Below are 27,973 nucleotides of genomic sequence, written 5' to 3' on the forward strand. Positions count from 1 at the left end.
TACTGATGACCTATATAAAAGTCTCGGAAAACCCCTTTAACGCCTATCTTTTGTAGATGACATAATAATAATATAAAAACTGCTCGGATATGGAAATCAGACGGTAACAGAGCCTTTCAGGATTAGGTAAAATGATGGGTTTGGTTCCTAACACCCCAAAACCTCCAATAGTAACAAGAAGCATGAAGATACTGGAGTGTTTAGAGAGTATTCTGCACCAGAGACCTCTCCACAGGACCACCTCTTTGAGAAGACCAGATTTCTTGTGCCATAGATGATGCATGCTGGCCATCGTCACACCGAAGGCCACCCCATTCTAGGTGGTCATCTCAAAGAGGCTTCACTGCGTAGACTTACAGCGCCACCTACTGAGTGGAACCAAAGTGCGACTAGGTGCCCTCCGGTAGCCATGTTGGAAGGTGGCAGGAAACGACAAAAATAAATTGCACTTCCGATGTAGAGACTGAGCACGGAGGGCGCAGCAATCATTTATGCAAGTAGAGAAGCAAGTCTTCTGACCAAAATGGCTTCCTATACAGTCTCCCTGCTTGAAGTCCTCCGGATGTTGAGGCACTGACGGCGTGGTCCTGCGTAGTAGAAATTGGCCCATTGTTTTCTTGGTGTCCCCGATTATCTGAGTAATATACTCAGAGGTCAGAGAATGAGGTAAGTGCTGCTTTACGGCTTTGTCGTGTCCTCGGCCTTTTCTTGGTTCCAGTCTTTTAACCCTTCGGGCAATGACGTGTCCTCTTCAAAGCTTCCCGTCCCTTCTACAAACTCTTCGTAGGACGACTTCTCTGGGAAAGGCCTGGGACCCAACAGGTTGATCATGTCCGATTTTTCCAAGACTTCCTTTTCCAGCAGCAGCTTCCCAACCTGTTGGTGGCAAATAATACGACTGGTCGCTTGCGTCTTAAAAGGGGGTCCTTTCACTTCGGCAAGTGGCATTTATCATGTAGAGAAAGTTAATTCAAGGCGCTTACTAATGTATTGTGATTCTCCATGTTGCCCCCCTCGCCCCCATCACAGTATACACTGCTCGTTTCCATGGTTACGACCACCCTGCAGTGGTGGTCGTGCATGCACTCTACAGGAAAAAGTGCCGGCCCCTCTTCTGGTAGCCAGGACCGTCGTGGGAGCTCCCGGCCACATCCTATCTATGAACCGTGTATAATGCAATGGAAAAATGAATGGAGGCAATATGGAGAATCACAATACATTAGTAAGGGCCTTGTACTAAACTTTCTATACATGATAAGTGCCATTTCCTGTAGCGTTATCTACTAGGTGTGTATGATATATGGCAGTGATGGCTGACCTCTGGCACCCCAGCTGTGGTAAAACTACGACTCCCAAGATGGACACTTGCTTGGCTGTTCTCAGATCTCCATAGAAATGAGTGAAGCATGCTGAGAGTCGTAGTCTCACCAGAGCTGGAGTGCCGGAGGTTAGCCATCACTGCTATATGGGGCTGGAAAGGATTGTTAGAGCCATGGCTGGATGATTAAGGCTTGGTGTATATGGCTCCATTCACCCAACGACAGCCAGAAGCGCGTCCTTTTGGCTTTTGCGCGTCAGCTAAAATGGCAAACATTGCACAGTTCTACAGAGGGACATCTCTGGACTCAACGGGCAACATATGCATACAGTGACATATGTCGGAGCCTTCCATCAGAGGTATATGCCAGTAAATATACCGCCGATGATCTCCTCTCAACCAACCTCATCGATGAACTCTACCAGTCTCTTTCATCGCTTCTATTCAAGGGAAGCATGGTAATTATGCTTACGATGGATGATGATGATAATTATAGTTTGGAAGCGACATCAGCGCGCATGGCTCACGTATAGTGTTGAGCGAACTTGTGTTGAAAGTTCAGGTTTGGGTCATCGAAGAATCCCGTTATGGATTCCTAATTCCGTTAAGGTCCGTGGTAGCGGTATCCACAACGGGATTCTTCGATAACCCGAACTTTCGACACAAGTTCGCTCGACACCACTTACCTGGACAGCGATTACGCACAAAAACGCAGTTCTGCTCAATGCACAGAAGTGATGATGAGGAATCCCTTTACCTTTTCCACCTGCTCCCTGCACTGAGTGACCAGTTCCACGGTTCTCTCGTAGGCAGAATGGATGAGGTCCCGCGCCTCCTGGTCTATGAGCTCCGCAGTGGCTTCACTGTAGGGTCTATCTGCAATCATTTCCCCCTGACGTCCAAGGTCAAAGGACACCTGACCCACCTTCTTGCTCATTCCAAACGTCACAATCTGCAAGGACAAACAGCTAGAAGTTCCAGAAAATCTACAACTAGTGACACGGCGACATTTTGTAGACCTTGTCATTTACGTTGTCCGCACCTGTGCATACGCCGTCTGCGTGACCTTTTTCAGATCATCCTGTGCCCCGGTCGTGATGCGACCAAAGAAGATTTGTTCCGCCACACGGCCCCCCAGCATCATGCACATGCGGTCAAATAATTGTTCCTTGGTGTACAGATATTGCTCTTTGGGGAGGTATTGTGCATAACCCAAGCCTTTGCCTCGAGGAATGATCGATACCTAGTGGATGAAACGAGAGAGGATTGTCCGTGTGCTCATTCAACGGTTCTGGAAATTGTGGATGCTTATCATTTAAAACACAATTATGACACCAACTCTCCTTAACCACCTCCCGACCGCCTAACGCACGGATGCGTCCGGAAGGTGGTTGATTCATTCCTCCTGGACGCATCCGTGCGTCATCTCGCGAGACGCGAGATTTCCTGTGAACGCGCGCACACAGGTGCGCGCGTTCACAGGATCGGAAGGTAAGCGAGTGGATCTCCAGCCTGCCAGCGGCGATCATTCGCTGGCAGGCTGGAGATGCGATTTTTTTTTAACCCCTAACAGGTATATTAGACGCTGTTTTGATAACAGCATCTAATATACCTGCTACCTGGTCCTCTGGTGGTCCCTTTTGTTTGGATCGACCACCAGAGGACACAGGCAGCTCAGTAAAGTAGCACCAAACACCACTACACTACACCCCCCCTGTCACTTATTAACCCCTTATGAACCACTGATCACCCCTGATCACCACATATAGACTCCCTGATCACCCCCCTGTCATTGATCACCCCCCTGTAAGGTTCCATTCAGACGTCCGTATGATTTTTACGGATCCACTGATACATGGATCGGATCCGCAAAACACATACGGACATCTGAATGGAGCCTTACAGGGGGGTGATCAATGACAGGGGGGTGATCACCCCATATAGACTCCCTGATCACCCCCCTGTCATTGATCACCCCCCTGTCATTGATCACCCCCTTGTAAGGCTGCATTCAGATGTCCGTATGATTTTTACGGATCCACTGATACATGGATCGGATCCGCAAAACACATACGGACATCTAAATGAAGCCTTATAGGGGGGTGATCAATGACTGTGGTGATCACCCCATATAGACTCCCTGATCACCCCATATAGACTCCCTGATAACCCCCCTGTCATTGATCACCCCCCTGTAAGGCTGCATTCAGATGTCCATATGATTTTTACGGATCCACTGATACATGGATCGGATCCGCAAAAAAGTGTCACACATCTGGTATCCCCGTACTCAGGAGAAGTTGGGGAATGTGTTTTGGGGTGTCATTTTACATATACCCATGCTGGGTGAGATAAATATCTTGGTCAAATGCCAACTTTGTATTAAAAAAATGGGAAAAGTTGTCTTTTGCCAAGATATTTCTCTCACCCAGCATGGGTATATGTAAAATGACACCCCAAAACACATTGCCCAACTTCTCCTGAGTACGGAGATACCACATGTGTGACACTTTTTTGCAGCCTAGGTGGGCAAAGGGGCCCACATTCCAAAGAGCACCTTTCGGATTTCACCGGCCATTTTTTTACAGATTTTGATTTCAAACTACTTACCACACATTTGGGCCCCTAGGATGCCAGGGCAGTATAACTACCCCACAAGTGACCCCATTTTGGAAAGAAGACACCCCAAGGTATTCGCTGATGGGCATAGTGAGTTCATGGAAGTTTTTATTTTTTGTCACAAGTTAGTGGAATATGAGACTTTGTAAGAAAAAAATAAAATAAAATCATCATTTTCCGCTAACTTGTGACAAAAAATAAAAAGTTCTATGAACTCACTATGCCCATCAGCGAATACCTTAGGGTGTCTACTTTCCGAAACGGGGTCATTTGTGGGGTGTTTGTACTGTCTGGCCATTGTAGAACCTCAGGAAACATGACAGGTGCTCAGAAAGTCAGAGCTGCTTCAAAAAGCGGAAATTCACATTTTTGTACCATAGTTTGTAAACGCTATAACTTTTACCCAAACCATTTTTTTTTTTACCGAAACATTTTTTTTTATCAAAGACATGTAGAACAATAAATTTAGAGAAAAATTTATATATGGGTGTCGTTTTTTTTACAAAATTTTACAACTGAAAGTGAAAAATGTAATTTTTTTGCAAAAAAAAAAATATCGGTAAATTTCACTTAATAACAAAAAAAGTTAAAATGTCAGCAGCAATGAAATACCACCAAATGAAAGCTCTATTAGTGAGAAGAAAAGGAGGTAAAATTCATTTGGGTGGTAAGTTGCATGACCGAGCAATAAACGGTGAAAGTAGTGTAGGTCAGAAGTGTAAAAAGTGGCCTGGTCTTTCAGGGTGTTTAAGCACTGGGGGCTGAGGTGGTTAAAGGGGTTATTAAAAAAATAAAATAAAAATTATAATATATATATATATATATATATATATATATATATATATATATATATATATACACACATCTCTTACTCACCTTTAAAACGTTCTGCTCGGTGTCCCACCACTCTGATCCCCATTGGGCCTACAGTGATGACGTCACTTGACCACTGCAGCCAACCACTTGTCTGCAGCAGTGACAGAAATGATGAATGGCTCATGACTACAGCAGGCCCGGTGGGGACAGGAGCGCTTTAAGGGTACGTTCACACTTGCGTTGTGAAGATCCGGCAGGCAGACAGTTCCACACAGATCCAGAAATCAGTGTGCAAACGGATAGCACGGATCCGGATCAGTCTAACAAATGCATTGAAACACCAGATCCGTCTCTCCAGTGTCATCCGTAATTATTATTTTTTTTGCCTTTTTAACCACCTCAGCCCCCAGTGCTTAAACACCCTGAAAGACCAGGCCACTTTTTACACTTCTGACCTACACTACTTTCACCGTTTATTGCTCGGTCATGCAACTTACCACCCAAATGAATTTTACCTCCTTTTCTTCTCACTAATAGAGCTTTCGTTTGGTGGTATTTCATTGCTGCTGACATTTTTACTTTTTTTGTTATTAATCGAAATTTAAAGATTTTTTTGCAAAAAAATGACATTTTTCACTTTCAGTTGTAAAATTTTGCTAAAAAAACGACATCCATATAGAAATTTTGCTCTAAATTTATTGTTCTACATGTCTTTGATAAAAAAAAAATGTTTGGGTAAAAAAAAAAATGGTTTGGGTAAAAGTTATAGCGTTTACAAACTATGGTACAAAAATGTGAATTTACGCTTTTTGAAGCAGCTCTGACTTTCTGAGCACCTGTCATGTTTCCTGAGGTTCTACAATGGCCAGACAGTACAAACACCCCACAAATGACCCCATTTCGGAAAGTAGACACCCTAAGGTATTCGCTGATGGGCATAGTGAGTTCATAGAACTTTTTATTTTTTGTCACAAGTTAGCGGAAAATGATGATTTTTTTTCTTTTCTTACAAAGTCTCATATTCCACTAACTTGTGACAAAAAATAAAAAGTTCTATGAACTCACTATGCCCATCACGAAATACCTTGGGGTCTCTTCTTTCCAAAATGGGGTCACTTGTGGGGTAGTTATACTGCCCTGGCATTCTAGGGGCCCAAATGTGTGGTAAGGAGTTTGAAATCAAATTCTGTAAAAAAATGACCTGTGAAATCCGAAAGGTGCTCTTTGGAATATGGGCCCCTTTGCCCACCTAGGCTGCAAAAAAGTGTCACACATCTGGTATCCCCGTACTCAGGAGAAGTTGAGGAATGTGTTTTGGGGTGTCTTTTTACATATACCCATGCTGGGTGAGAGAAATATCTTGGTCAAATGCCAACTTTGTATAAAAAAAATGGGAAAAGTTGTCTTTTGCCAAGATATTTCTCTCACCCAGCATGGGTATATGTAAAATGACACCCCAAAACACATTCCCCACCTTCTCCTGATTACGGAGATACCAGATGTGTGACACTTTTTTGCAGCCTAGGTGGGCAAAGGGGCCCATATTCCAAAGAGCACCTTTCGGATTTCACTCGTCATTTTTTACAGAATTTGATTTCAAACTCCTTACCACACATTTGGGCCCCTAGAATGCCAGGGCAGTATAACTACCCCACAAGTGACCCCATTTTGGAAAGAAGAGACCCCAAGGTATTCGCTGATGGGCATAGTGAGTTCATGGAAGTTTTTATTTTTTGTCACAAGTTAGTGGAATGAGACTTTGTATGAAAAAAAAAAAAAAAAAAAAAAAAAATCATCATTTTCCACTAACTTGTGACATAAAATAAAAAATTCTAGGAACTCGCCATGCCCCTCACGGAATACCTTGGGGTGTCTTCTTTCCAAAATGGGGTCACTTGTGGGGTAGTTATACTGCCCTGGCATTTTCCAGGGGCCCTAATGTGTGGTAAGTAGGTAAATGACCTGTGAAATCCTAAAGGTGCTCTTTGGAATATGGGCCCCTTTGCCCACCTAGGCTGCAAAAAAGTGTCACACATGTGGTATCGCCGTATTCAGGAGAAGTTGGGGAATGTGTTTTGGGGTGTCTTTTTACATATACCCATGCTGGGTGAAAGAAATATCTCGGCAAAAGACAACTTTTCCCATTTTTTTATACAAAGTTGGCATTTGACCAAGATATTTCTCTCACCCAGCATGGGTATATGTAAAATGACACCCCAAAACACATTCCCCAACTTCTCCTGAGTACGGCGATACCACATGTGTGACACTTTTTTGCAGCCTAGATGCGCAAAGGGGCCCACATTCATTTTATGAGGGCATTTTTAGACATTTGGATCCCAGACTTCTTCTCACGCTTTAGGACCCCTAGAATGCCAGGGCAGTATAAATACCCCACATGTGACCCCATTTTGGAAAGAAGACACCCCAAGGTATTCAATGAGGGGCATGACGAGTTCATAGAAATTTTTTTTTTTTTGGCACAAGTTAGCAGAAATTGATATATTTTTTTTTTTTCTCACAAAGTCTCCCTTTCCGCTAACTTGGGACAAAAAATTTCAATCTTTCATGGACTCAATATGCCCCTCACGGAATACCTGGGGGTGTCTTCTTTCCGAAATGGGGTCACATGTGGGGTATTTATACTGCCCTGGCATTCTAGGGGCCCTAAAGCGTGAGAAGAAGTCTGGAATATAAATGTCTAAAAAATTTCACGCATTTGGATTCCGTGAGGGGTATGGGGAGTTCATGTGAGATTTTATTTTTTGACACAAGTTAGTGGAATATGAGACTTTGTAAGAGAAAAAAAAAAATTTCCGCTAACTTGGGCCAAAAAAATGTCTGAATGGAGCCTGACAGGGGGGTGATCAATGACAGGGGGGGTGATCAATGACGGGGGGTGATCAATGACAGGGTGTTGATCAATGACAGGGGGGTGATCAATGACAGGGGGGGGTGATCAATGACAGGGGGGGGTGATCAATGACAGGGGGGGGTGATCAGGGAGTCTATATGGGGTGATCACCCCCCCTAGAAGGCTCCAGGGAGACGCCTGTATGTGTTTTGCGGATACGACCCATCTATCAGTGGATCCGTAAAAATCATGCGGACATCTGAATGGAGCTTTACAGGGGGGTAATCAATGACAGGGGGGGTGATCAATGACAGGGGGGTGATCAGGGAGTCTATATGGGGTGATCACCACAGTCATTGATCACGCCCCTGTAAGGCTTCATTCAGACGCCCGTATGCGTTTTGCGGATCCGATCCATCTATCAGTGGATCCGTAAAAATCATGCGGACATCTGAATGGAGCTTTACAGGGGGGTAATCAATGACAGGGGTGTAATCAATGACAGGGGGGTAATCAATGACAGGGGGGTAATCAATGACAGGGGGGTAATCAATGACAGGGGGGTAATCAATGACAGGGGGGTAATCAATGACAGGGGGGGTGATCAATGACAGGGGTGTAATCAATGACAGGGGGGTAATTAATGACAGGGGGGTAATTAATGACAGGGGGGTAATCAATGACAGGGGGTAATCAATGACAGGGGGGTAATCAATGACAGGGGGGTGATCAATGACAGGGGTGTAATCAATGACAGGGGGGTAATCAATGACAGGGGGGTAATTAATGACAGGGGGGTAATTAATGACAGGGGGGTAATTAATGACAGGGGGGTAATCAATGACAGGGGGGTAATCAATGACAGGGGGGTAATCAGGGAGTCTATATGGGGTGATCACCACAGTCATTGATCACACCCCTGTAAGGCTTCATTCAGACGCCCGTATGCGTTTTGCGGATCCGATCCATTTATCAGTGGATCCGTAAAAATCATGCGGACATCTGAATGGAGCTTTACAGGGGGTTGATCAATGACAGGGGTGTAATCAATGACAGGGGGGTGATCAGGGAGTCTATATGGGGTGATCAGGGGCTAATAAGGGGTTAATAAGTGACGGGGGGGGGGTGTAGTGGTGCTTGGTGGGACTTTACTGAGCTACCTGTGTCCTCTGGTGGTCGATCCAAACAAAGGGAACCACCAGAGGACCAGGTAGCAGGTATATTAGACGCTGTTATCAAAACAGCGTCTAATATACCTGTTAGGGGTTAAAAAAAACACATCTCCAGCCTGCCAGCGAACGATCGCCGCTGGCAGGCTGGAGATCCACTCTCTTACCTTCCGTTCCTGTGAACGCGCGCGCCTGTGTGCGCGCGTTCACAGGAAATCTCGCGTCTCGCGAGAGGACGCGCCGGCGCATCCACCCAGAAGAGCAGGGCCGCCGCAAAGACGCAATCCTGCGTACGGCGGTCCTGAGGAGGTTAAAAAGGTCTGCGCATGTGCAGACCAGAAAACTGGATCCGTTTTGCCGGAACACTTGGTGCCGGGATGCTGCATTAATGCATTCCGGCAAGTGTTCCAGAAATTTGGACGAAGAAAATACAGCAGCATGCTGCGGTATTTTCTCCGGCCAAATACCGTACGAGTGACTGAACTGAAGACGTCCTGCTGAATCCTGAACGGATCGCTCTCCATTCAGAAAGCATTAGGATAAAACTGATCAGTTCTTTTCGGGTATTGAGCCCCTAGGACGGAACTCAATATCGGAAAACTGTTTAAGTACCCTAAAAGTGAGAAAGGTTTTTTACTGTCCCCTTTACTTTTTACACTGTCCCCTGCTAAATAAAATAAAAACACCTCACAGAATCCCTTTAAAAATGGAGACTGACAACACAATGAGAACAGGGATCCGGCTATCGGAAGATTGGCTGCAAAACCTTAGGAACTTACACCTTCATGATCTGTACACACAGCGTCAGAGCCTTAGGGCTCATGCACACGACTATGTATTTTGCAGTCCGCAAAAAATACGGACGACGTCCGCGTGCATTCTGCATTTTGCGGAACAGAACAGCCGGCCCCTAATAGAACGGTCGTATCCTTGTCTGTAATGCAGATAATAATAGGACTTGTTCTATTTTTTTGTGGAATGGAAATACAAAAAACAGAATGCACACGGAGTAACTTTTGTTTTTTTGCTGACCCATTGAAATGAATGGTTCCGTATCCAGTCTGCAAAACGGAACGGAAATACATTCGTGTGCATGAGCCCTTATGCTGGGAAAAGCACCCAGTAGATACAAACATATCCACAGGGCTCACTTCACCTGACGGCGCCAAAAAAAGGGGTCACATTCCTATACAATGAGCATCCACAGAAAACCAATGGCAAAGATCAGGGCCTTCCTTGTGAGGTTTACATCAAAAAACCCTCCTGTTGCATAACCTCCAATGAAAGGCTCAGACTCAGCGCGCACACAGCCTTTAATATGCATCATGAGGGAATCGGAGCATTCACAGTAAAGGGTTAATGAACGTGAAGAGGCGTCTAATAAGTCATATGTAAAGGTCACCTTGAGAAGAGGGTCTGCGTGCTCCAAGAACCAGCCAACCACTGCGTGTCCAGCCTCATGGTACGCCACTGTCCGCTTCTCGTCTGGCTGAAGGACCTGCGTCTTCTTCTCCAGGCCTGAAAGCAAAAGGATGTAACAAGGGTTGTCCGGGTCAGATGCCACGTGATGTATGTTCATGGAGAAGTTCTAAAAGTGCGCCAAACCCGCCCAGCAGTGACTTGCTACACTGGATGTTAACCTGCCACGGACTACTCATCGTCTCACAGCATCACTACCTGACATTGCGCTGAAAGTGGTCCTCATCGACACCGACTGAGCACAGAGAGCGTCTGCCACAACTATATCCGGGGGCGGCCATGCACAGGATCCACATCGCCGAGAGAGTCCGTAACCCTACTGGATTATTACAATGAATGTGGAATACAAAGGTTAGCTCACCTCCAATGACGCGCTCAATGGCGCTCTCGAAGTGCTTCTCCACCACATACTCATTCAGGTGTCTCGCTGCAATCAGAGCCGCTTCATTGCAGACATTGGCGATATCAGCACCTGAAACATCGGAAATCATAGGTGAGGAAGAAGGAGGAGGAGGAGGAGGAGGAGAGCGAATCATTCCACGAGATATTCTGGTCTCCAATAGGGTGATGTCCTCACCCGTAAATCCCGGAGTCAGAGCAGCCAACTTCCGAGACAAGTCATCCTTGTTGAGGCTCTCAGGCAACTTCAAAGGGCGTAAGTGAACCTTAAAAATGGAGGCCCGTCCTTTAATATCAGGGGGGCCTGGAGAGAGAGAAAAAAAAAAAAGACTTAAAGCCATGTTTAATAAAAAGTGGAAATCATCATTTTTTAGACAAAAAAAAAAAGAAAAATATTGGAAAAAATATTTCATACAAGATCAGCATAAGTAACATGCTACCAGGGGTGCACTGCCCACAGATCCTACAGGGAATGTTCCTGGTGGGCCACCTGAGCCCTGGCCGGGTATATACTACTGGGGACATTATTAGAGGAAGTCCAGGCGGCACGCTGACGGTAGGGCTGGCCTGGTGCTGTGGCTCACATCTCATCTCTTAAGCCCCCTGTGCCATATCTTAGAGACCACTGGAGGAGGAGGACAGAACGTGGCAGCTATTCATGGCCACCACAGAGGAACAGCTTCTGGGGAGGCATTTTGTGCTGCACGGTGGTACTTGGTTCTTTGGGATCGTATTCGGTGTCGCACTATAGTATTGCTGAGCCTGCCCTCAGCCTTCTGTCAATTTGGACCCACCTACAACATTGGGGCCACTTTTAAGTTTTTTCCAGGACCCTTTAAGTTCCCAGTCCGACCCTGCATGCCAGCTTTAATCTATGGGTTAGTACGATTAGGGCAATACCAAATACGTGCACGTTTATGTCCTACTATTTTTGCACAATAAAAACATGTAAAAAAATTGTTTTTGCTTGGCCCCGGAAATTTTTCTGTCAATGGAGCTAAATAAAGGACTTCTTTTTTGCTGGATGAGTTGACGCTTTTATTATTTTTTCTAAAACAGAAACTGGCGCAGCCGGCAGGTCCCCTCTCTGGCCGTATCGCAGCCGGCAGGCCCCCTCTCTGGCCGTATCGCAGCCGGCAGGCCCCCTCTCTGGCCGTATCGCAGCCGGCAGGTCCCCTCTCTGGCCGTATCGCAGCCGGCAGGTCCCCTCTCTGGCCGTATCGCAGCCGGCAGGCCCCCTCTCTGGCCGTATCGCAGCCGGCAGGTCCCCTCTCTGGCCGTATCGCAGCCGGCAGGTCCCCTCTCTGGCCGTATCGCAGCCGGCAGGTCCCCTCTCTGGCCGTATCGCAGCCGGCAGGTCCCCTCTCTGGCCGTATCGCAGCCGGCAGGTCCCCTCTCTGGCCGTATCGCAGCCGGCAGGTCCCCTCTCTGGCCGTATCGCAGCCGGCAGGTCCCCTCTCTGGCCGTATCGCAGCCGGCAGGTCCCCTCTCTGGCTGTATCGCAGCTTTCTGCATCTTTTGCGGCCCCATTTAAAATGATGGGTTCGTATCCGATACGCAAAAAAAAAAATCCAAATCGGATGCACGCCGAAAATACAGTCATGTACATGAGGCCTTCAGCTTAGATTCTTACCTTTGAAACAAGATGGCTCTAGTCTCCGGCTGCTATTGGGCTCCCCTGACTTCTGACTACAACAACACAGGGATTTTTTTTTTTGCTAAATTTGAAAAAGTGTTTCTTATAGTCTGGAAAATTCAGCATTTTAAAAGGGATCCCTCATTTTTATGGGTTTAAACTATTACGGTCTAGGGAGAAAAAAAAAAACAAAAAACAAAAAAAAAACACTACTAAAAAAGTTTTCCCTTAGTATTTATCGGAAACTATTTAGTTGTGAAATGTATAAGCCAAGGCTGAGTGATGTCCGATGTCCTTGCAGCATTTACTAGAGGAAAGTAATCACCGACATATTAGATAACAGATGTCTATAATCCGCTCGCCCTTCACGACTTTTCACCTACCGATGAAGATTTGCCGATCAAATCGCCCTGGTCTCATTAAGGCCGGATCCAGGACATCGGCGCGGTTGGTGCCTGCCAAGACCACCACATTTGTGTCAGAGTTAAAACCTAGAGAGCAGGAAAAAACTATGAGAAATCGGGAAAAAGTCTGGATAACTTACTGGATGTCTCAAACATGAGCCTCGCCAACTGTTGCAGAACTACAACTCTCAGCATGCCCTGACAAAGCAGATGCATACTAAAGTTCTACTGCAGCAGTTTTCCCGTCAGGAACCTACCCCTTTCTCGCCACGCTGGCGGTAAAGCCTGTATTGAGCAAGCGATTGTCGGGAGGGAGGTCGATTCCAGTCTTCTCCAACCTGTGGCTCTCTAGCAGCTGCAAAACCACAATTCTCAGCATCCCAGACTGCTGCAGGCTGTCCGTCACGTTTGGACATTGTAGTTTTGAAACGGTTGCAGAACCACAAGTTGGAGACTTTCACATTTAAGGTGTCCATACACCTTCCAAAGCCGTCGGCCGTCTCCCCCATACACATACATGCTCGGCGTGTTTTCAATGGGGAGAGAGGAGAAAGCCGCTGTCGGACACCTCTGGTGTGGGCTCATCTCCAAAGAGAACAGAAATGATTGGGTGCTGAAGTTCAAAGCATCTGATCCTTCTTTCCCCAGACAGAGTCAGGAACTCCTTCCTCACATTAGATTGCCCAAAGACGGTGGCCAACAATAGTATAATGTGTGGGGGGCCTTTAGGCTTAGCTTAATAAAACAAACACGGATACGTAAAACACACATTGTCAGTTTTAAATGGCCCATTCACTATTGCGGCTGCTGTATTGAAGGCTTTGCGGGGGGCTCCAAGCTGAGGAGACTTCACTGTTAGTTCCATCAATCCCACTGCAAGTTGCGCCAATCTATGCGATTATTACTTACCATCCATTTCTACCAGCAGCTGGTTCAAGGTGTTTTCTTGCTCACTGTTGCCTCCGAAGTTCCCTTGCCCTCGTTTCCTGCCAACGGCATCGATCTCATCGATGAAGAGAATACAAGGAGCATTCTTACGAGCCAATGTGAACATGTCCCGCACCTACAGAACCATGAGGAAAGTAAGAGGCCATTGTAAGTCAAACAGTCTGAAAAGGTTTTCGGCATGCCCCCCCCCCCCCCCCCCCCTCCCCTCAGCTATGAACTTACCCGGGCTGGGCCAACGCCAACAAACATTTCCAGGAACTCCGATCCATTCACAGTTATAAAAGGTACATTGGCTTCACCTGCAGTTGCCTTTGCAAGTAGGGTCTTGCCGGTACCAGGGGGTCCAGTGAGCATTGCCCCCTATTAAGGTTAATAGAGATAGCTAGGGTTAACACAGCTAGGCTAAACGCTTAGAATCTGCCACATATTCGTCCAAGCCTACCAAATGAATGGGCAACCACACAATCCTCTTCTCACCATTCCAGTTCTGGCCAGTAGAGGAGGTCCCTTTTTCTAATATACTTTATTTCAGGCATGCTCAACCTGCGGCCCTGCAGCTGTTTCAAAAAACTACAACTCCCAGCATGCCCAAACAGCCTACAGCAGGGCATTGTGGGAGTTGTAGTTTTACAACAGCTGGAGGGCCGCAGGTTGAGCATGCCTGCTCTATTTATTAATTTATTATTTTTCTTAGTCTTTTCCCTCCCTAAAGTGCAGCATTCACTCTGCACTTAAACTCCGTTCACCACTGACAGCTCGGCGGTGTACGGAGTGTGACATTTATGAATAGGGCCACAGCAGCGCTGCGAGTACGGGCAGGAGCCGACATTGCTGCACCTGCCAGTGCCCCCTGGAGGATTACTAACTCCTGGCATAGCGCTCTCCACACATGTACTATGCCAGGATTAGCCGAGCGGAGCGGCTCCTGCTTTTGCCTGCTCCGCTAAGCGCTGACATGCAGAAGCAGGAGCCGCTCCGCTCATCCTGGCATAGTACATAGTGACAGGGTACCCATGTGCTATGCCAGGAGTTAGTAATCATCCAGGGAGCACAGGCAGGAGCAAGCGACGTGCGCTACTGCCCCATTCATAAATTTCACACTCCGTACACCGCCGAGTTTTAAGCGCACAGTAGTGCACTTTAGGTAGGGAAAAGACTAAGAAAAATACCAAATTAAAAAATAAAATATATTAGAAAAAGGTTTTTTTAGGGCATTCGGGACATCATATTAAAAATTTGATGCAAAGGTTTAGTTACTTTTTAAATCAAGCCATTTCCACCAAAGCCCCGAGAACAGAAATGAGTTTAGACGATGTTTTAATGGGATGCGTTTCAGTACTGGGGGGGGGGGAATTGCACCTAAAACCCATCAATCATTAAAGAGGACCTTTTACGGGTCCAGACTTTATAAACCAAGTATCAGGGTGTGTAGGGCATACAGCGTGGATCTATTAGCGCTTAGTATTTTTTTTCTGGGGTGCCGCTCCGTTCGCCCCCCCGCTGTGGCCCCCCGTTACATTCTCCCGCCCTGTATGCTCATTTTTGCAGCGGTGCAATGAGGAGGAGACGCAGTCTCTCTCTGTGGGCGTCTCCTTATCCCTGGCTGCAGCGCTGTCCAATCGCAGCAGAGGAGAGTTTTTATTTTCTCCCTGGCTGTGACGCTCTCCGCTGCGATTGGACAGCGCTACAGCCAGGGGAGAAGGGGACACCCACAGAGAAAGACTGAGTCTCCTCCTCATTGCACCGCTGCAAAAATTAGCATACAGGGCGGGAGAATGTAACGGGGGCCACAGCGGGGGGGCGAACGGAGCGGCACCCAGAAAAAATGTTCAGCGCTATTAGATCCACGCTGTATGCCCTACACACCCTGATACTTGGTTTATAAAGTCTGGACCCGTAAAAGGTCCTCTTTAAAACGAGCGACTGTCTGAGTTATTCCACATTAAGGGAGGCCATTTAGGATCCGCCTCGCTCTTAATGCAGAATGAGAAAAACAGAGGCCAGAAATCTGTATCCATCGCCAAGAAGATTGCCGAGCGTGTACTGCTGTGCCCTGTATGGCGGTATTCCCACTTCTCCATGTTCTCTTACCCGAGGGATCTTTGCCCCTAAATTATGATACTGTTTGGGGTTTTTGAGGAAATTCACAAACTCCATTATCTCCAATTTCGCTTCCTCGCATCCAGCCACATCACGAAACCTGACATCAAGGTTTCCTTTCATCATCTTGGCCGTCGTCTCTCCCATGCCAAATATCCCACTACTTTTCCCTCCGCGGACAGAGCCCATGATTCCTCTCCGCAAGCTATAAAATATGTATCCTACGATGAGCAGCGAGGGAATGAGGCTCAAGAGGAAAGATCTGTAGAAGAACACAAGTCATGTTAGGCAGGAAAAATCCAATGTAGACGGCAGGTTTTAGGTTATGTTCAGACTTCATTTTTGAAAAAAAAAAAATCTGCTGTGGATCTGCTGCAAAATCAGCATCGGTTGCAGGTGGATTCGCTGCAAATTTCCCCCTCTGCATTGCAAAGGGTGAAATCCATGGTGGAATTCCACAGCATAAATTGACATGGTGAGGCGGTGTCTGAGCTGCAGGAGGAGCTGAGCAGATTGTATATAAAGAGAACCTGTCACCATGTAATCTGCATGGAGCATGTTATAGAGCAGGAGGAGCTGAGCAGATTATATATATATATATATATATATATATATATATACACATATATACAATACAAAGAAAAAGCAGCAGCACTTGTAGATGTAATCGGGTGCAGAATCCTCTGACCTTAGGCAATTCGGTCAAATATGGTTATAGAAACTTCAAAGAAGAGGCAGCACTCCAGAGTATCAGTAAAAACGACCCACTTTAATTCCCCTGTGCAACGTTTCAACTGCTCCTTGCAGTCTTTCTCAAGCATAACATTCAGTGTCACAGCATATATTTATACCCACAATCCTTAGTGAGTTGATTGACAAAGTGATTAACAATAACATGATCAATACCATATAAAACATACAAATTCTTTACAAGATCATCTGTGAAATCCTGACTTCATCTCATACAATAAAACCACCATTTTATACATCGTAAAATTTCATGAATCATATGTAAATAATACCATATTCATAAAGTGCCTCGTGCTTTCAATTAACATGATCACCTGCATGTGCTAATTTTGCGGTCAATAGGCCGCGTGGTTTAAAAACTTACAGCATGGAGTAAGATGATGGCGGCAGCCGTCTCCGCGTCCCCATACCTCCACCGCGCATGCTCCATATCTTGGCAACCGGTGTCCAAACTCCCAGGCCGCGCTCAATTGACGTCAGCCATGACGTTCGCACCAGCCGCCAAGCCCCGCCCCCGAAGCCTAGTGATGCGGGAGAGCGCATCCGTGTCCGGCCCCCGGGTCACATGACTAGTCATGGGAACCGTAGCCTGGCAACAGGAAGACGCTCACCCCTAATACACAACAGCCTCCAGAGTTGGGGAGAGCCGAGCGGTGAGGTTTGTATAAGGGGAAATGGAAGCCACATATGAGAAGTCATTGGGTTGTCAATAAATCCTAATTGAATTCTTCATACTAGTTGTCACCCTAGACCCTGTATCGAGTCCTTACCGCGCAGTCAATTACTGCGCGTGAAGAGAATCGTGCAGGATCCGGAAAACTTGCCTGTAAGATATGGACAGATGGTCAACAAATTCAGACAAAGAGGGTACCCACAAAGAAATCTCCAAAAACATCTAAGGAGAATACAGCTCCCACAGAAAGAGGAGGGAAATAAAGTGAAATTGAAAGCAAAACAGATCCCATTTGTATCAACATACTCAGAGCAGAGCAAGGACATAGCCAATATATTGAAAAAGCATTGGCCTATCCTGCAGAGCAATTTTCCCAAGATTGAATTATTAGCTAGGCCTCCACTCCTTTCATATAGACGGCCAACTAATCTACGTGATAGGCTGGTGAAGGCGGATGTCCCTACCAAGAAGAAGGTACAAACATTTCTAGGCACAAGAAGGACGGGATGTTTCCCGTGCCTCACATGCGTGAATTGTACGTATATGATGAAGGGTAATGTGTTCATACATCCAGGTACTGGGGTACAATATGATATTCGTCACTATCTCACGTGTGATAGCACGTATGTCATATATGTACTGAAATGCCCATGTGGCCTCCTCTATGTGGGGGGAGACCACATGTGACATGAAAACACGTCTGAATAACCATCGCTTCTCGATAAGACGTAAAAGACTGGATCTACCGGTTCCAAAGCATTTTGTAGAACTTGGTCATACGGAAAAAGATCTAAAATGTATGATCATAGATCAGGTCCAAAGAGGCAGACGAGGTGGTGACCGCACAGTTACTCTTAAACAACGGGAATTGCGATGGATTCACCGCCTACAGTCACTCAAACCACAGGGCCTAAATGTGGACTTTAAATGGAATATAATGTAGTTTGTTGGAGTTTTTTCTTTTTCTTTTGCTCATGATCCCCTGGGGGTTTACTTTCCTCTGGCTCTTTTGGTTATGTGATCACCCTTGGTGTCTGGCATTTTAATTAATTAATTTTTCTTTTTTTCTCTTTATACTTTTTTTCTCTTTATACTTTCAGAATGATTCTACTCTGAAAGGGATCCTATTATATTTCAAGTATATTATTGCGGCGGAAGAAGATGATGGCGATCGTTCAAGGAGGCCCCATGAGAGAATAGGGTTGGAGTTATGGCTTTACATCTTATGAAATGGATGAGTCATGAATGGAGGAATTTACGAATTGTGGAGATGTGGGGGGTGGATGTAGGCTACAGGGGAAGGGTGTGAAAACGCTCAGCACCCTGTGGTCCTGCGGGTCTGCATGGAGTATCACTTTGTGAGATGTCCATGTATGCCACACACCCTATTCTCCATAATAAGTAAGCCCTATATAGGATTATACCCTCCGATATTTATGGCTTGATATCCTTGTATTTACAATAATCACTTAGTATGAAGAATTCAATTAGGATTTATTGACAACCCAATGACTTCTCATATGTGGCTTCCATTTCCCCTTATACAAACCTCACCGCTCGGCTCTCCCCAACTCTGGAGGCTGTTGTGTATTAGGGGTGAGCGTCTTCCTGTTGCCAGGCTACGGTTCCCATGACTAGTCATGTGACCCGGGGGCCGGACACGGATGCGCTCTCCCGCATCACTAGGCTTCGGGGGCGGGGCTTGGCGGCTGGTGCGAACGTCATGGCTGACGTCAATTGAGCGCGGCCTGGGAGTTTGGACACCGGTTGCCAAGATATGGAGCATGCGCGGTGGAGGTATGGGGACGCGGAGACGGCTACCGCCATCATCTTACTCCATGCTGTAAGTTTTTAAACCACGCGGCCTATTGACCGCAAAATTAGCACATGCAGGTGATCATGTTAATTGAAAGCACGAGGCACTTTATGAATATGGTATTATTTACATATGATTCATGAAATTTTACGATGTATAAAATGGTGGTTTTATTGTATGAGATGAAGTCAGGATTTCACAGATGATCTTGTAAAGAATTTGTATGTTTTATATGGTATTGATCATGTTATTGTTAATCACTTTGTCAATCAACTCACTAAGGATTGTGGGTATAAATATATGCTGTGACACTGAATGTTATGCTTGAGAAAGACTGCAAGGAGCAGTTGAAACGTTGCACAGGGGAATTAAAGTGGGTCGTTTTTACTGATACTCTGGAGTGCTGCCTCTTCTTTGAAGTTTCTATATATATATATATATATATATATATAGAGAACCTGTCACCATGTAATCTGCAGGCAGCGTGTTATAGAGCAAGAGGAGCTGAGCAGATTAAATATACAGAAAACCTGTCACCGTGTAATCTGCAGGCAGCGTGTTATAGAGCAGGAGGAGCTGAGCAGATTATATATAGAGAGAACCTGTCACCGTGTAATCTGCAGGCAGCGTGTTATAGAGCAGGAGGAGCTGAGCAGATTATATATAAAGAGAACCTGTCACCATGTAATCTGCAGGCAGTGTGTTATAGAGCAGGAGGAGCTGAGCAAATTATATATAGAGAGATCCTGTCACCATGTAATCTGCAGGCAGCGTGTTATAGAGCAAGAGGAGCTGAGCAGATTATATATAAAGAGAACCTGTCACCGTGTAATCTGCAGGCAGCGTGTTATAGAGCAGGAGGAGCTGAGCAGATTATATATAAAGAGAACCTGTCACCATGTAATCTGCAGGCAGCGTGTTATAGAGCAAGAGGAGCTGAGCAGATTATATATACAGAGAACCTGTCACCGTGTAATCTGCAGGCAGCGTGTTATAGAGCAGGAGGAGCTGAGCAGATTATATATATATAGAGAACCTGTCACCATGTAATCTGCAGGCAGTGTGTTATAGAGCAGGAGGAGCTGAGCAGATTATATATAAAGAGAACCCATCACCATGTAATCTGCAGGCAGCGTGTTATAGAGCAGGAGGAGCTGAGCAGATTATATATAAAGAGAACCTGTCACCATGTAATCTGCAGGCAGCGTGTTATAGAGCAGGAGGAGCTGAGCAGATTGATCTATAGTTCGTGTGCATTATTTCTTAAAATGTCATCCATTTTGCTGGTACTGTAAAACGCTGCAGACTTGTCACATGCTCGCAATTGTGCAGCATTTCAGTCCCACGTGGCCATATTATTAAAGAACCTACACCTCAAAGCGCTCTGATACACATCGCTGCGCAGCTGAACATAATTCAAATAAGGGAGAGGTTAATTGTACTTTTCCTTTAAGGTGCATTCACATAACCGTATGTATTTTGCAAAATGTGGATCCACAAGAAATACGGATGATGTCCATGTTGCAAACCCATGGTAACAATGCCTATTCTTGTACGCAAAACGGACATGTTCTATCTTTTTTTTGCAAGACTACGGAATGGACATACAGATGCGGATTTTATGTTGGCCCACTGAAATGGGTCTGCATCCAATCCTCAATAAAATGCAGATCAGATGCAGACCAGAAATACAGTCGTGTGAATGGGGCCTTGTAGGCATTTATCCGTATATAATGATGCAGAATTGATATACACACACACTCAACCAGTCTATGAGCTCACCCATCACTCTCAGCGGTATACACAACAGCGATGCGCTCAGCCGGTTCGATCCCCAGATCCTGTTGCGCCATCTCCAGGTTGCGCTCAAAGCTGTCCACGCTGCCGATGTTAAACCAAGCTTGTGCCTGTAACACACGAGGACCGCGCAGTCACGCATTTTACTAGGACGCTTATATAAAGGGATTACGGAGCCAGTGTGGAGAAGGCAATACCGCGCGCCATCACTTACCTCCGCAGAGGCCCCATGTGCAGGAATCACTCGGACAAACTGCTTATTGACAATTTCTAGGCGATCAACCTGCAGTGAATAGAAAAACGAACGGCTATGAGCAAAAAGCGATCGTTTAAAAACTTGAACAAACCCTAGATTAGCTTAAAGGCTATGAACACCTTCGGAGGCTTTTAAAAAAAAAAAAAAAAAAAAAAAAAAAAAAAAAAAAGATTGCATGTTACTCATTTTAGGCTAAAAATCGATATTTCAATTGGCCTTTATTAAAAATATTGAGCCGTTCTGTCACAAAACTGTTTTTCTAGCTGTGTGACTGGTACTGTCACTTTGTGCCCTCATCTAATAACCCTTATCTCTAAATTATTGAGAGGTCATAAACACTCACGCGTTCAGACGAGCAAGTGTCACACTCCGAACTCGCAGTGCCGCTCCCGTCCTGACATTCCAGCACTGCCGGGTCGCACTGCATTATATTGATTTATGATGCTGTGTAACCCTTAGAGGTCTGGAATATATCGGATAACACTGACATAATGCAGCGCGACACTCGCTCATCTGAGAACGGCCTTACACCGGCCGATGGCCGGCCAGAACATCGCTAGCGACAGTTCGCCGTAACACTCGTTAGCAATGTGTGTAATACAGTACTAAAGCCTGTATTACATTATGCCATCATGCAGGCGATGGGAGGCAAGGGAAGTGGTTCCTTTCCGGTAACTGCCTGCTCGTCAGTGGAGAAGACTGCTGCTATTACATGCAGCGATCTCCTCCACAGAACGGGGAGCGGTGATCGCTAATGCCATTTGCTTGTTCCCATACAGAAGCGTTCCTTCCTGACAATACCCTGCTCGTCAGTGGAGTAGTCACATTTACATGCAGTGATCTCCTCCACAGTATGGAGAGCAGTGATCGCTAATGCCATTGCTTGTTCCCATACTGAGCATACTTAAAAATCATTGTTTGTCGGCGGCAGATTGTGCTGTGTAATCACGATCTGCTGCCGGCAAACAATGATTCAGAATGGGGACAAGCGATGGCATAAGCAGTCACTGCTCCCCATACTGTGGAGGGGATCGCTGCATGTAATAGAAGCCGTCTCCTCCGCTGACGAGTAGGCGATTGCCGGAAAGGAAGGCTTCCCTCCTGACAGTCGCCTGCCCGATCGCTTAGTGTAATACAGGCTTGAAAAATCTTGATTGCCCAATAAACGATCGTTTCAACGCTCTTTCATTGGGTAATCGGTGCCATTTTCAAACCACATTCTTACCAGTAAGATAAGGATTGAGCTATAATAAGTGTTTATAAAAAGGTCAGAGATCAGAGATATGGAGCCCGTCAGGTGAGCTGGCTGACGGAACAGAGAGAAAATTCAGATTCTGCTACTAGAACATCTCAGCCCTGTACAGGGAAAAGGGCTCCACATTTTTAATAAATTGAAAGATTATAATTATTTTTTTTTTTTTATGAGTACAATGCAATATTTAAAAAAAAAAACAATTGCCCCCAAAAGGTGGAAATAGCCTTTAATGTGCCAGTGGGAAAAAAAAATAAAAAATTTCCCTGTAGGGTCTATGGCCAGTCCGCCCATGCTGCTCACATAAATCAGTTATTAGAGGGTTCTGTCAATTTTAAAGATCGGCCAAAAATCGGATTTGTATTGCGACAGCCCCAAACAGGGGATGGGCGGGGGGATATTTTAATTTGTTTCTAGGAGAGGTAAATGGCGCAGTGCGTCTAGCAGCCGCTTATTTACATCTTTGCACAGGAAAATAGAAGCATACATCAACAACACATTTCACAAGGTCACATACCAGCCCCCTTTCCAGGTACAGATGGACAAACTCCTTCCAACTTATTTCCTTGCCTGAATCTTTAAAGTAAAACACTGCAAATCCAGTGACCACTCCGGCTGCGAGGACCATTAGGCTGCGGAAATCTTTATCATCCCATGGGAACTCACCCTATAGACACACAAGTCAGAGTGAAGAAAGGTTAATATACCCTGGAGAGAACACCCCTCTCCGCAATATCTCCTCGGGCCATCAACATCAGACAGACAGCGGTCCGACGCTGCGCTCGTTGTAGCTCCATCCATTGTATAGTGGAGGAAGCTGGTAACTGCAGCGCGGCTCCCAGTGACGTTAATGGCCACTTTGACCCCTTCTCTGACTCCCACCAGTGCACATCTATGCGAGTTTCTTTACACAGTATCCCGATAAGCTGCTTGTGGTCACGCACCTTCTGCACTCGCTGCCACCACTTGGGTTCTTTCCAGTTTCCATCCTTTTTCCTGTTGTTGTTCCCACCGCCGCCTTGGGAACCTGGTTCTTTTGCCTCGTCTGTAATGGAGATGCAGTCCAGTATTAAAGGACAATTTCAGAGTAAAACGAGAGCACGAGAAATAAGGCTGCAGGCAAACAATCCCGCGATCAGCAAGTAACTGCTGATCAGCTGCTTGAAGTTCCTTCTACTGGGGTAGAGCTTAGTGTGGAGCCAAGGAGAAGATTAAGGCCCCTTTCAGACGAGCGAGTGTCTCACTGCGGACTTGCAGCGAGGCACCCGGCCTGAACTTCCAGCACTGCCGGGGTCACACCACATTATATTGATCTATGATGCTGGGTAACCCTTAGGCCTATTTCACACGGGCGTTGCGGGAAAATGTGCGGGTGCATTGCGGGAACATGCGCGATTTTTCCGCGTGAGTGCAAAACATTGTAATGCGTTTTGCACGCGCGTGAGAAAAATCAGCATGTTTGGTACCCAAACCCGAACTTCTTCACAGAAGTTCGGGCTTGGGATCGGTGTTCTGTAGATTGTATTATTTTCCCTTATAACATGGTTATACGGGAAAATAATAGCATTCTGAATACAGACTGCATAGTGCAATAGCGCTGGAGGGGTTAATAATAAAATAATTTAACTCACCTTAATCCACTTGCTTGCGCAGCCCGGCTTCTCGTCTGTCGTCTTCTTATTTGCTGTGTGCAGGAAAAGGACCTGTGGTGACGTCACTCCGGTCATCACATGGTCCGTCACATGATCTTTTACCATGGTAAAAGATCATGTGATGACCGGAGTGACGTCACCACAGGTCCTTTTCCTGCACACAGCAAATAAGAAGACAGAAGAGATGCCGGGCTGCGCGATCAAGTGGATTAAGGTGAGTTAAATTATTATTTATTTATTTTTAACCCCTCCAGCGCTATTGTACTATGCAGTCTGTATTCAGAATGTTATAAAGGAAAATAATAAAGATCGGGTCTCCATCCCGATCGTCTCCTAGAAACCGTGCGTGAAAACCGTGCGATTTTCACGCAGCCCCACTCACTTCTATGGGGCCTGCGTTGCGTGAAAAACGTACAGAATAGAGCTTGCTGCGATTTTCACGCAACGCACAAGTGATGCATGAAAATCACCGCTCATGTGAACAGCCCCATAGAAATGAATGGGTCCCGATTCAGTGCGGGTGCAATGCATTCAACTCACGCATCGCATCCGCGCGGAATACTCGCCCGTGTGAAAGGGGCCTAAGGGTTTCAAGGCATCATAAATCAATATAATGCTACGTGACCCCGGCAGTGCTGTAAGTTCAGGCCGGTCAGCAGTGCTGAAAGGGGCCTCCGGTAAGCTGTTCCGTCGGGTGAACAGCCTGTCGGATCCGTCTTGCCGCTAGTGAACGTGTGCCCCTGGACTGCAGCTCCGTCCCCATTGGGGGTGGGGCGGAGTTCCGGCAGCACATGGCGAGAGGCTGCCGGAATAAATGTCGGACATGTCGTAGTTTTATTCCGGCAGCCTCACGCCGTGCCTCAGCCCCAATTATAGTCAATAGGGATGGAGCGGCAGACCGGGGGGCACATGTTCACTAGAGGCAGGACAGATCCGACAGGCTGTTCACCCGACGGAAAAACCTGCCGGAGGTCCGTGCCGCTAGTGTGAAAGTAGCCTTAGGGGTTGTCAAAGGTTTAAAAATACAGCTGCATTTTCTCCCAGAACAGCACCACACCTGTCCACAGGTTGTGTGTGGTACTGCAGAACGGCCACATTCACTTCTAAAGGGCTGAGCGGCATCGCCTGACCGTGGACAGCTGCAGCGCCATTTCTGGAAGAAAGCAGCCATGTTTAAAAGCCTCTAATATTTATCCGTCACCACAGGCCACCTACCTCTAGAGGGCTTGGAGCCCAAAAATGATAAGGTCGGTGACGGCCTCCATTGGAGATGCTGGTGTAATAGCAGGCTTCCTCTCAGAGACTGCAACAGAAGAAATAACAAATGGCAGAAAAATAAATAAATATAGGATTCCCTTAGAGCAGCAGTCAACTACAACTCTCAGCATGCCCTGAAAGCCTGCAACTAATATACTTCAGTTTTTCATTATTCAGCAATTCTAATATCTGTGCTTTTTTAGAACCCCCAGTCAGGTCGTAAAAGAAAATGAAATGGGGATCCAACCTTCGGTAGCTATAAGGGGCTCATGCACAAGAACGTATTTCCTGTGTCCGTTCTGTTTTTTTTTTTGCGGGCCGTAGGCATTCAGTTTCCGCACGGTCGTGTGCATGAGCCCTAACTTTGCTGAAAGTAAAAGGGCCCTAAATCCCAGTTTTTAGGCAGATATCAGGAGGAGTATGTACTGCCTCTCTGGATGGGGGGGGGGGGGGGGGGGGGGTCAGAATTAGAAAGAGTGCACATTGCGTCCAAGCTCTACGTCTACCGTATTTGCTGGACAAACAAATCGACCGGACCGAGGTGAAAAGCTTGACACCTGTTGGTCCGGTTTGCATCAGACCACTATATCATACAGCAGACCGCTCCCGTACAGAGGGACGCCGCATCATACAGCAGACCGCTCCCGTACAGAGGGACGCCGCATCATACAGCAGACCGCTCCCGTACAGAGGGACGCCGCATCATACAGCAGACCGCTCCCGTACAGAGGGACGCCGCATCATACAGCAGACCGCTCCCGTACAGAGGGACGCCGCATCATACAGCAGACCGCTCCCGTACAGAGGGACGCCGCATCATACAGCAGACCGCTCCCGTACAGAGGGACGCCGCATCATACAGCAGACCGCTCCCGTACAGAGGGACGCCGCATCATACAGCAGACCGCTCCCGTACAGAGGGACGCCGCATCATACTGCAGACCGCTCCCGTACAGAGGGACGCCGCATCATACTGCAGACCGCTCCCGTACAGAGGGACGCCACATCATACAGCAGACCGCTCTCGTACAGAGGGACACCGCATTATACAGCAGACCGCTCCCGTACAGAGGGACACCGCATCATACAGCAGACCGCTCCCATACAGATGTAGTGTCCCACTAGGTAAAGCTGGGCACTGCACAAGGGTTAACACGTCTATTGCATTAATGTGATGTTTAATGTGCATTTCCCTGTGTTATCTGGGTGTCAGGCCTGTTAGGGTGTAGTTCAGCCTCCTAGACGTTAGAGGGAGCTAGAGAGCCCTGAGTACAAATAGGTAGGCCCAGACAGGGGAGAGTTAGTTCAGTCTAGGTGGCTAGAAGTGTAGCCTAGTCAGCCTGAAGTTCCTGAGTCTAAGTTTAGCTCTATACCACCTGTGTACCTCACTTATTGCTACTGGAAACCGGTGTGCCACCGTTACAGGCACTGGCGTCACGATCCTTAAAGGGACCTTTCCCCAGGCACTCAAAACACCCGCAACATCCAGGGCACCTCATCCACCATCAGGCCTGGTCCCTACATACAGAGTGTGCCCCAGAGGAACTTTGTGTCAGCCTCTCCTTCACTGTCGCATGCCTGCCCAGGGTTCTCCTCCAGTGAGTGAGTAACCCTCGATTGTCCATAACCGTGACCTCACTGCCCCATACAGTGCAACGCCTCCCTCATACGGTGCAACGCCTCCCTGTGGCCTCCCTCATACGGTGCAACGCCTCCCTGTGGCCTCCCTCATACGGTGCAACGCCTCCCTGTGGCCTCCCTCATACGGTGCAACGCCTCCCTGTGGCCTCCCTCATACGGTGCAACGCCTCCCTGTGGCCTCCCTCATACGGTGCAACGCCTCCCTGTGGCCTCCCTCATACGGTGCAACGCCTCCCTGTGGCCTCCCTCATACGGTGCAACGCCTCCCTGTGGCCTCCCTCATACGGTGCAACGCCTCCCTGTGACCTCCCTCATACGGTGCAACGCCTCCCTGTGGCCGCCCCCTTACGGTGCAACACCTGCCTGTGGCCTCCCTCATACGGTGCAACACCTCTCTGTGGCCTCCCTCATACGGTGCAACGCCTCCCTCCCCTACAGTGGAATCCTTCAAAAGAAACCTGAAAACCACCTCTTCAGACAAGCCTACAACCAGTGACCCTGCTGCCTCTATACCGCCATGACTCGCTTCACCTGCACCTACGGTGTCCTTCTCCCATACCATGTAGATTGTAAGCCTCGCGGGCAGGGCCCCCTATCCTTCTGTAACTCGTCTTGTTTATGATTAGTGCAATTGTCTGTATTATGTATGTGCACCGCTTATCATATGTACAGCGCTATGGAATGAATGGCGCTTTAATAATAAATAATAATAACTGTAGCAAACCCTCAGCTGTACAAGTTTCAGCTTCTGGACCTAACTTAGAACGTTCCCATTCAATGACAGCAAGCAGAGATCGCTAGACTGGTGGGGAGCTGAAACACACAGTATGTCAGAATATTGTATACACGAAGTCTGTCATCCTGAGCAGTCCGGCAGGAGGCAGCACACACCCCACCCCCTCCTCACCTGACGTGCCCCGGCCCCGCAGGACAGACCCCGCCACCAGCCGGCCCGACAACATCGCACAACCCCGGAGGAGAACAGGCGTCCGAGCCCGGCACTCATCTCACTGCAATGGGGCTGAGGCAATGTCACTGAAACTAGCAGCTGCTCGGCTCCTAAAGGCGCCTGTCAACTTCCAGCCAATCGGAGAGCAGCATTCCGGACAGGCAGCGAGTGGACACACCTTGGGGGCC

At 47.1% G+C, this 27,973-nt stretch overlaps 1 protein-coding gene across 1 annotated transcript; it reads right to left on the bottom strand.

Moving 5' to 3' along the window:
- On the bottom strand, positions 1-27,961 carry LOC120980426 (AFG3-like protein 1). Its single transcript, XM_040409533.1, has 16 exons — positions 27,744-27,961; positions 25,154-25,241; positions 23,231-23,331; positions 22,804-22,953; positions 20,993-21,061; positions 20,764-20,888; positions 15,734-16,004; positions 13,865-14,002; positions 13,604-13,757; positions 12,674-12,781; positions 10,833-10,958; positions 10,617-10,727; positions 10,179-10,294; positions 2,361-2,561; positions 2,076-2,270; positions 1-876 (listed from the first exon to the last, which is right to left on the bottom strand). The coding sequence occupies exons 1-16, from the start codon at positions 27,840-27,842 to the stop codon at positions 679-681; spliced, it is 2,250 nt and encodes a 749-aa protein (XP_040265467.1). The 5' UTR covers positions 27,843-27,961; the 3' UTR covers positions 1-678.
- Positions 27,962-27,973: the final 12 nt, after the last annotated feature.

This window comes from Bufo bufo, chromosome 10 (assembly GCF_905171765.1).
Source record: "Bufo bufo chromosome 10, aBufBuf1.1, whole genome shotgun sequence".
NCBI lineage: Eukaryota > Metazoa > Chordata > Amphibia > Anura > Bufonidae > Bufo > Bufo bufo.

Excerpts from the sequence above, each read along its gene's own strand:
- LOC120980426 (XM_040409533.1), bottom strand. The coding sequence starts at position 27,842 with ATGAGTGCCGGGCTCGGACGCCTGTTCTCCTCCGGGGTTGTGCGATGT. Across the intron at positions 20,889-20,992 it reads CACATGGGGCCTCTGCGGAG|GCACAAGCTTGGTTTAACAT; the intron begins GTAAGTGATGGC and ends CGTGTGTTACAG. Across the intron at positions 10,295-10,616 it reads CATTGAGCGCGTCATTGGAG|GCCTGGAGAAGAAGACGCAG; the intron begins GTGAGCTAACCT and ends TTTTGCTTTCAG.